We start from the raw sequence: 9744 nt of genomic DNA, 5'->3' as shown, positions 1-9744 counted from the left end.
TAAACACTAGGTAACAAGAACAGTGTGCCTTTGAACAATATGGGATTAGGGGCACCGACCCCCCGTACAATTGAAAATCCACATATAACTTTATAGTCGGCCCTTTACATCCAGTTTTTACATCAGGGATTCAACCAACGTGGGTTACGTACGTAGTACTATAGTATTTATAGGAAAAAAAACACATATAAGTGGACCCAGAGAGTTAAAACCCTTGTTCAAGGGTCAGCTAAGATACAAAGCACATGGAAAAGGTGTAATATGCACTGCTGGGTTACGGAAGGCTTCAGAGGTGGCAGTACTTGTACAGTCTTACAAGGGACAGAGCAAATCTTGTGGACATACTTAATTTGCCTTCCAGCCTTTTTCCATAGACATATTAGCTATGTGAGACTTCGAACATACTTTCAAAAGTGACTTACAAAGTCTTCAACTCTTGTGCTAGAGAAGCAGAGGGGTAGGAGCTGCTTCTGAGACTGCCACTGTAAGAGGTGAATGTCAGGAAGACAAGTCAAGACACCTTCTGCTGGGTATGGCATGGGCAAGGCAGTGTCGCCTCATCTCCCCCATACTGTGTAGAGTACAAGTTATTTTCACATCAAACACCTAGAGATGCTGATGGCTTGAGGTGCTTTTCTTAACTGAAATATTTAGCCAATCTAGTAATATTATGTCCTCTAGTTCCTTTGGAAATGAGTATTCTTATGTGGTATATGTAAGCACTCTTCAGCAAATTTTCTAATAACTATACTTTTGCAGAAACAAATTATGTTGAATGAAACTTAATAAAAATATTGTTAGGCTTTTTCCAGATAAAAGAAAAAGCCAGCCTGTAACCTTTTAAGAAAGGAGACTGAGTCCCATTACAGTCAGTTCCTAAAAATCACAGCACTGTGCAAGAAGTCCAATAAAACCCACAGGACTTAAAGGGGGTGGGGGGATGGGATTTGAGCATAACATTCAAAAACTTTATCAGAAATACATTTTTAAAAGACAGTACCAGTTTTACGGTAGGTTAAATGTTTAAGAGATAGATTAACACTACAAGTACGGCACTTTACCTTGAAGACAGATGGGAAGTGGGCATCAGAAGGGCTGCAGCTTGTGACTGAGACTCTGAAGTGGTGGAGGGAGGATTATCTGAAATTAGAGGGAAAGTTGTAACACTGGGTTGGGTGGGTGTGGCTCAATAACACCCTGAAGATGCAGGTGGCACACTTTTCTTCAGTCCAAGTTTTTCTTGGAGACAAAACTGCCCCTTAGGCAAACACCAGTTTGTTCAGATTGTTCCCTATACATCAATCATGCTGTGACAAATCTGCATTTTCAAAACAGCTGAACTGACCGTACAACAAAAGATTATTCAAATCAAAACTTAAAGCCACCGAAGCCATAGGATTTCAGAAACAAATTCTAGGACTAATCTTAAAAAGTTGGCACATCTGTTTAACTGGTTGTCATGTGACTTGGTCATCCTCTCACTCTCCCAGAAATGAAAGTAGTAATTAGATTGAGCCTTGTGAGAAATGGCTGTTACGTTCTGAAATTTCAAAATTTTCAAGCCCCAGAAACTCTATTCAGCGTTCATCCCTGGTTAGTGGATGACTCCATAGACTACGTAATTGGTCTGCCATAGCCTATGTTCACATACACTGATTTAGGGAATCCACACTTTGGTCTAAGCATTCCATTCATATCTTTCCCATCATTAGCAGTTTGTTGAATTTTTCACGTCAGATACTTACTCCTCATATGGTCATCTACCGTTACTGGGCCTGGTGTTCAATACATTTTCTCTGGTGCTCAGTGAACTAGGAACCACTACTACCCTGAACTTTGGGGAGAAGAGTTTGTTTAAAGGTAGACAGAGACGATCACTAAGTCATCCTGAACTGTCTGATTTTTAAAACCCTGGGAGTTTTAAAAATTGCTCATCTGTTAGCTCCCCAAATTTTTTTTAGGTATTTTTCCTCTTCACAGAACAGAGATAATGTATTATATACAAATTAGTATGCTGTTTTTTTCAGCTAACATTATGTCACCCTAATATTTAAGTATTTCTAACGGCTTTATAAACCACAAATAGATTTACTACCACATAACCATGGAAAGGCAATGCTAATTTTCAGCTAGGCTGAAAAACTGAGCCAAAGTCCAAATCCCTATCTTGAGTTGCTGTCCCATTCTTTTGCCAGTTTTGCAATAAATGAGTATGTTTCAAACATTCAAATTCCTCAAGTACTATATTCAACCAACCTTAAAGGCCAAAAGTCCTTCTAGAATTTACCACAATACACAAATGTTAGGTATTTGAATAAAATGGGTCCAAGACCCTCCTGCCTCCACAGAACTTCAGTTTTACTCTGAAACTAAAGAATTTCTGTGGCAGCAGTTAACATCTGTTTCAGATACCTGAGCCCCTCCCTAAACAGCCATTTCCCTTTAAGAACAGGCAAATAATCTAATCTAAAGCCAATAAAAAATAAACAAGTTCATACCGTATAGTGCAGGGAACAGTATTCAATATCTTGTAGTAACTTAAAATGGTGAAAAAATATGAAAATGAATATATGTATGCTCATGTATGACTGAAGCATTATGCTGTACACCAGAAATTGACACAACATTGTAAACTGACTATACTTCAATTTTATACACACACACACACACACACACACACACACACACACACACACACAAATAAAGCCAATGAAGATCTAATGGTGGCAACAGAGGCCCTGCGACTTCTTAACCCTCAGTAGCAAGACTTCGTGGGAGAGAAGACTTCCAGGGAACATAGGCCTAAAGGTCATCTGATTCCTTAAATCAAGAATCCCAATGCTAACAACTGTATATGTAAAATAGATTTTAAAATTTCTACTGTATAGCTCAGGAAACTATATTATCTTGTAGCAACCTATAATGAAAAAGAACATGGAAACAAATACATGTATGTATACGTACGACTGAACATTATGCTGTACACCAGAAATTGACAAAACATTCTGACTATACTTCAATTTTAAAAAATAATAATAAATTTAAAAAATTAAGTGAGGGGGGGAAAAAACCCTTTGTCAGACCACAACCTTCCTTTCTTACCTCTTTCTAGGAACTTTTTTTTTTTACCTTTGGGAACCCCTGATGAGGCATTAGTCCCTCAAATCCTACCCTATTCCTCAATTATCTAAACTGCCTTGTATTCGTTGTCTTCCTGGACTCTGGTAACCTTAAAGGTATTCTCACTTGTATCCTTGATTCCTTCATCTCTTTTCCTTCCATCGTACCGAGAAATCACTGCCCTCCCTACTTTTTTCCAGTTTAACGTCTACCAGAGAGAAACTAAGAGTCACAAAATCTGGCCAAGCTTCACCAGGACTCTTTTAGCTACTCAGCAATCAGTCCTAACACTGAGAACATTCCAGGTATTTCCCATTCCTCAAGACCAGGACCTGACCCTGGCCCCCTCACTTTTAGCAAACAAAAGGACAATCCATGAGCATCTGATTCTGACCAAGCCTGCAGTTCCTCCTCCCCATTTCTGACTCCGTGCCTTTGTTCTTTACCTAGGAAGCCATTTCCCCATTACTTACTCTATGAAGGCTACACTGGCTACGTATTTTATAGTTTTAGTAGCAGAAGATGGTGTTCATTAAATATGTGAGGCCTGTATTCACATTACAAATGATTTGAATTTCTTTGCCTATACATGTATGTATTACCACTCTTGAAATGAGAATTATTTACTAAATACTAGAGTGTTTAAATACGAGGTATTTACTAGTGACCAACTAAGGAATTTTTTTGTTTACCTCTGCCGCCCACCACAAACCGCTTTAAACCAACAAGAACAAGAAAGTTTCTCACGGTCCAGTAGATGGCACTGTTGGTCAGCAGTGACTCTTAGGACAGGCTTCCAGCTGGAACAACAGACAAATCTTTGTGAACAGCCATGCCGCTTGCTCAGGCAGAGGGGCTCCAATTAGGATACAGTGGGATTACGACAAAATATGATAAAGGTCACTTGTGATCTTCACATATATTGCCTACTGGTCTAGAAAGATTCAATAAATAATAGCTATTATAGTTCATATCTTGACTCTTCAAATAGGTTATAAACAAACACCATATAGGAGACTGCTTCACACTAGTATTCAAATCTTTATCTTTTAAAACAAAACATTAATCACAACTCCTCACAGATGAAAAGGGATGCCACAGAGAATGGACATTAGGGTTTTTGCAACTGATTGTAAGGACAAACTGAACTTCCGTCAGTTTAACTTCCGAACTTTAACTTCTCTTGGGAAGCAGAGTAGCTGAGGTGCAGGCCTATAATGTGACCCAGAAAAAAACCGCATAAAACTGCTAGTTGGACATCTTTCTTCCCTGCTCCCAATCTGGCATAAAATGTCACCTAACTACTAACCTTCTGGACGTCAACTTTTTTTTTTTTTAAATAAAGAATAGGTCTTAAGAGGCCCTAAAAATTAAGACATCCAAAGTAAAGTACCAAAGCCACCGTGACAAAAACAAGAACAAAGCTGGAGGTATCGTGCTTCCCTGACTTCAGACCATACTACAGAGCTACAGTTATCAAACAGTATGGTACTGGCACAAAAACACACAGATCATTGCAACAAGATAGCCCAGAAATCAACCCATACACATATGGTCAATTAATCTATGACAAAGGCAAGAATATACAATAGAGAAAAGACAGTTTCTTCACCAAGTGGTGCTGGGAAAAGTGGACACCTACATGTAAAAGAATGAAATTAGAACATTTTCTCATACTGTAACAAAAATCAACTCAAAAGGGAGTACAGACCTAAATATAAGACCAGAAATCATAAAACTTCTAGAAGAAAACACAGGCAGAACACTTTTTGAAGTAAGACACAGCAACATTTTTTTGGTGTCACCTCAGGCAAAAGGAACAAAAGCAAAAATAAGCAAGACCTAATTAAACTTAAAAGCATTTGCACAGCAACAATGACCCAACAAAAAGACAACCTAGTAAATGGGAGAAAGTACTTGCAAATGATATGACCAATAGGGGGTTAATATCTGAAATATATAAACGGCTCAATTTTTTTCAAAAAAAAATTTTTAAAGGATGATGGAGGGTATAGCTCAGTGGTAGAGTGTGTGCTTAGCATGCACAAGGTCCTGGGTTCAATCCCCAGTACCTCTATTTAAATAAATAAATGAGTGAATCTACTTACTTACCCCCAAAACAAAGAAAATGGACTGAAGACCTGAGTAGACATTTTTCCAAAGACAGATGACCAATAGGCACATGAAAAGATATTCAACATCACTAATCAAAGAAATGCAAATCAAAACCACAGTGAATTATCACCTCACACCTGTCAGAATTGCTGTCATCAAAAAGACCACAAACAACAAATACTGACGAGGATGTGAAGAAAAGGGAGCCCTAGAACACTGGTGGGAATGTAAATTGGTGCAGCAACTACTACAGTATGATCCAGCAATTCCATTCCTGGGTATATGTATACAAAGAAAACGAAAATACTGATTCCAAAAGATACATGCACCCCAATGTTCACAGCAGCTTTTTTAAATAATAGCCAAGATATGGAAGCAACCTAAGTGCCCATCAACAGGTGTGATATGCGTATGTGTGTATACACAAACACACACATATATACAACACACACACACACACACAATACAGTATTATTCAGCCAGAAAAAAGAATGAAAATTCTGCCATTTGCAATAACGTGGATGGACCAGAGGGTATTATACTTAGTGAAATACATCAGAGAAAGACAAATACTGTACAGTATCACTTAAAAACAAATCTGAAAATGTGTATATATGTATGTATAACTGAATTGCTCTGCTGTACTGTACACCTGAAACTAACATTGTAAATCAACTACACTTCCATAAAAAATAAATTAGGAGAAAAAAGAAAAAATTCAAAAAATAAATGAATGTAACAAAACAGAAAGAGACTCACAGACAGAACAAAACTACTGGTTACCAGTGGGCAGAGGGAAATGAAGAGGGGCAAAATAGGGCAGGGGTTAAGAGGTACAAACCACTATCAATAAAATAAATAAGCTACAAGGATCTATTCTACAGCACAGGGAATACCGCCAATATTTTATAACTTTTAATGCAGTATAATGTATAAAAATACCAAATCACTATGTTGTACACCTCAAAGTAATACTGCAAATCAACTATACTTCAATTTAAAAACAACAACAAAACAAAGTGCTTGGAAAGTGTTAAAAGCAAAAAGATAATATATTTAAACATTTTAATTGACTTACTTACAAACTTCTCTTTTTTTTAATAACCTTGTAATAAAACACTAGAGATAGACAATGGCTCTGAAGAACTGTTCTGAAAATATCTTCTTACTCCCTTCTCTTAAGCATGGTTTCTGAAGTACGGATTTACCTGCAGTTACTATGGCAATATAGCTAAGACTGTTACTACCTACTTTCTGAAATAAATGTTTGTTTTATTGAGATTCTGTGAAAAGCTGAAAATAAGGACTTAGGGCTAGGCTTTCTAATGCCCAGATAGTTATCTGGGCTCAAAGAAGCCACCATTGAGTAAGGAAGGACAAGAGCTTTCCTTTACTAAACTTCCAGAACACACATCATGCATTTTCATTCAGTGGAAGCAAGCTCTTCCAGGGCCTAAGCGTTCTTGTGTTAAGGACCTACTCCACAGAGAAACACAGGTACCAAGTCACCTGGTCAAAGGGCACATACATTCCATCAACAGACTCAAATACAAAACTTAAAACCAGATCAAACAAGAGTACTAAAAAGTGTGAATAAAAGCTTCAAAAGCAATGGAAAAGTAAAATGAGTCCACTGAATATGTATGTTAGTAAGACCCCTGTAAAACACATGTCACAAACTCCCCATGGGAGGGAAGAGTCAGGGAGGAGGGGAGATGGTAGAGGTAGAATGGGAGGGTGATTTACAAAATGTTCATGTCAAAACATAACAATCCCATTTTTAAAGGAAGGGTAAGCAAGCAAAATACCCTCAGAGTCAAGGATACTACAACACTGAGATGCATGATGAACATTACAGAGAAAAGAAGTCTTAAGATATTTTAAGAAGCTAGTTTATTTTTGGCTTCATCTGCAGCAAGATGAGACAGGAAAAGTGACTTCTACATGGTCACTTCATCTCACTGTACTGCTAGTCAACACTAAACATGGGAGCCCAACCCTACCCCTTCAACCCAATTCTTCCCAGTTCCCTCAGGAGAGGCAGCGTGGTGCTAGTCCGTATTTCCGTCCCTCCCAAAATTCCCCCACAATAAACTGAGTCTATGCTTTAAACATACCCAGTGGTTTATACCCAGGTGTTTCACTTACATCCTCCTCTTCCCCTTACCACTCCTGGAACATCACTGGACTCCACAGAGAGGATAATGTCTATGTAGTGCTTTGCAACCATTGTGCTCTGACTGGGAGAGCAGGTGCTGGCACAGGAAGGTTGGGAATACATTTAAACCTCAGGAACTCCCTTGTTCTCTTCCACCCTGCTTGTAGGGGTTACTGACTACAAAATACTGAAGAAAAAGTTTCAACATACCAAAGCAATCATTTGACAGAATCTTTTCAAATTCATACTGAAAATTTCCAACACAGAAGCCATACAAAATGTGCTTTTTATCTACCAACCACATTCAACGAAGGTATAAAATACAATTACTTTATTGATTTCTTACAATCAAATACTGCCAACCAGCATTACTTCCACTCATGCATCATTAAAAACATAAGGACATTTCCTTGGAATTTTCAAATGATGCATTACACAATAAACAAAAAAAGTTAGAACTTAAAACGCACCCTGATTAATTATGTAAACTGGTAATCTTTTTAAAAAGCGTAACTAATAATTTGGTTCCTTTCTTCATAAAATGGAAATTTAAATATTTCTCCTGATAGTCTTGAGGTTATCATTATGTTACGAGTAGTGCAAAGTGTGGCACAGTTTCTTCTAGAAAGGTGTGTCTTACACACCTCAAACCAACGAAATGTGCATAACAAGATGCATACAGTCAATGCATGATAGAAAGCATATTTCAAATACAAGGCAGGCCCTCAGGCCACCATATCATTTAGGTTCTGTATTATCATTTATGGCATTATAGATTAATTACACATAACATACTTTTATACATTTTAACCCTGAAGATAAGAAAAATAATTGTTGCTTGAAAAAATTATTCCAGGTAGCCATTTGGTTTGTATCAGGAGAAAGTGAACCTCCGAGAGCTTAGTGTCTGGAATCATTTAACTCGAGTCGGTGAGTCAGATGCACGACACGTTTCACAGTGACTGTTTCCAAGTCCTGCGATGCCTCTTCTCCAGGGTTTGCCAGATGATGAAGCATCTCCGGGATTACCTTGCATGTGGTTTTCCCTTTTTTTATTTTTGCTGGATTAACTGTATTATTTCCTCTTCTCGCCTCTTCCACGGCCTTCCATTTTAGTTATTCATAAGTCCTTTGAGAATATCCTCAGAGAGCTCCATAAGGGGAAGTTCTGAAGATGGAAAATCCAAGGGAGGAAGATTGGGTATTGGAATATCCTTGGCTTTCCCAGTATTTGATGCAAACTTCTGCCAGGTTGAAGAGGCTGCAGCAGTTTCTGAATGTGGCGGCAAGCTCCACAACTCTGACTTCTCTACAAAATCAGCATCTACATCAAGCTCCTTTTCTATTGGGCCTTTTAGAAGTCTGGCCTTTTCAGCCTTTAGTTGTTTATTTTCTTTCCTTAATCTTTCATTCTCAGCCACGAGGAATTCCACATGCCTCTTCAAATCTGCAATTTTGGTTGCCTGCTCCTCTATTATTGTTTTATCATCTTTTGGGGCTTTGCTTCCAATGCACAGCTCTGTTGGCTCACTCTTCTGCTGAAGTAAAAATAGTAGTGTGTCTGGATCCCTGTCAAAGACCCCCTGAACCTCAGGCAAATGTTTCTCTGTGGAAGGGCTATACTTCTGAGAAAGGAGGGGACTGTGGCCCTCTGCATCGTCAGCAGGGGGTTTGTGAGATGCCTGGAGCTGGGCAGCTGCATCCCTGTCTGTGCTCTGCTGGGCTTTCAATCTTTCCTCCCGCTTGGCCCTCTTCCACCTCTCCTGGATGAGGAGGAGCTGTTTCATGTGGCTGTCCCTTTGCAGTTCCAGTGATAAATGAGCCTATCACGCAGGGGGAAAGGTACAATGTAACATTTTAAGTCTCTTTAGAAATGTCCAGTAAATAACTATTTCAGTTGAACACTTAAAATTTGTTCTATACACTATGTTTGCAATTCAGTAGAACCTCAAACATTTTTCAGAACAACTAAGTGTTTTTAGGTAAGCGAACATCTTTATTCATAAACACAACAACATTCACTCAGAAGTCCAGAGTCCTATTCCAATTCCAAAGGAACACAGTCAATCAGACCTTCTGTGAATGCACCTTACCCCTCTGCAGTGCTAGACTTTAATTCTACAACTAAAGTGTTTCAAGAAGGGTGTTCAGCAGGTGTGATGCACATCTGTATTTCAGGGCTAACACAGCAGGCAAAGGGGAAGTGTACAGAATGGAACAAACACCTAGATTCTCTTCGGTCTGTCTAAGGAGCTGGGGTTTTTTCCCTGCCACTGATATCCCCTCAGATCTTCTTAATTCAATTATACAAACATTTACCAAGTACCTCCTATGTACCTGCCACTTTCATA

At 38.6% G+C, this 9744-nt stretch overlaps 1 protein-coding gene across 2 annotated transcripts in view; it reads right to left on the bottom strand.

Moving 5' to 3' along the window:
- Positions 1 to 7111: 7111 nt before the first annotated feature.
- NRBF2 (nuclear receptor binding factor 2) overlaps positions 7112 to 9744 on the bottom strand; it is a 29706-nt gene continuing 27073 nt past the window's right edge. For both annotated transcript variants that reach the window (XM_032491490.1, XM_006175974.2), the window contains one exon: positions 7112 to 9216. In XM_032491490.1, the coding sequence (XP_032347381.1) occupies positions 8506 to 9216 (711 nt within the window). In that variant the 3' untranslated portion in view covers positions 7112 to 8505. The remainder of the gene's footprint in view (positions 9217 to 9744) is intronic.

The sequence above is a fragment of the Camelus ferus genome, chromosome 11 (genome assembly GCF_009834535.1).
Source record: "Camelus ferus isolate YT-003-E chromosome 11, BCGSAC_Cfer_1.0, whole genome shotgun sequence".
NCBI lineage: Eukaryota > Metazoa > Chordata > Mammalia > Artiodactyla > Camelidae > Camelus > Camelus ferus.
The sequence above is the reverse complement of the archived record's forward strand: the minus strand, read 5'-3'. Positions and strand labels throughout refer to the sequence as shown.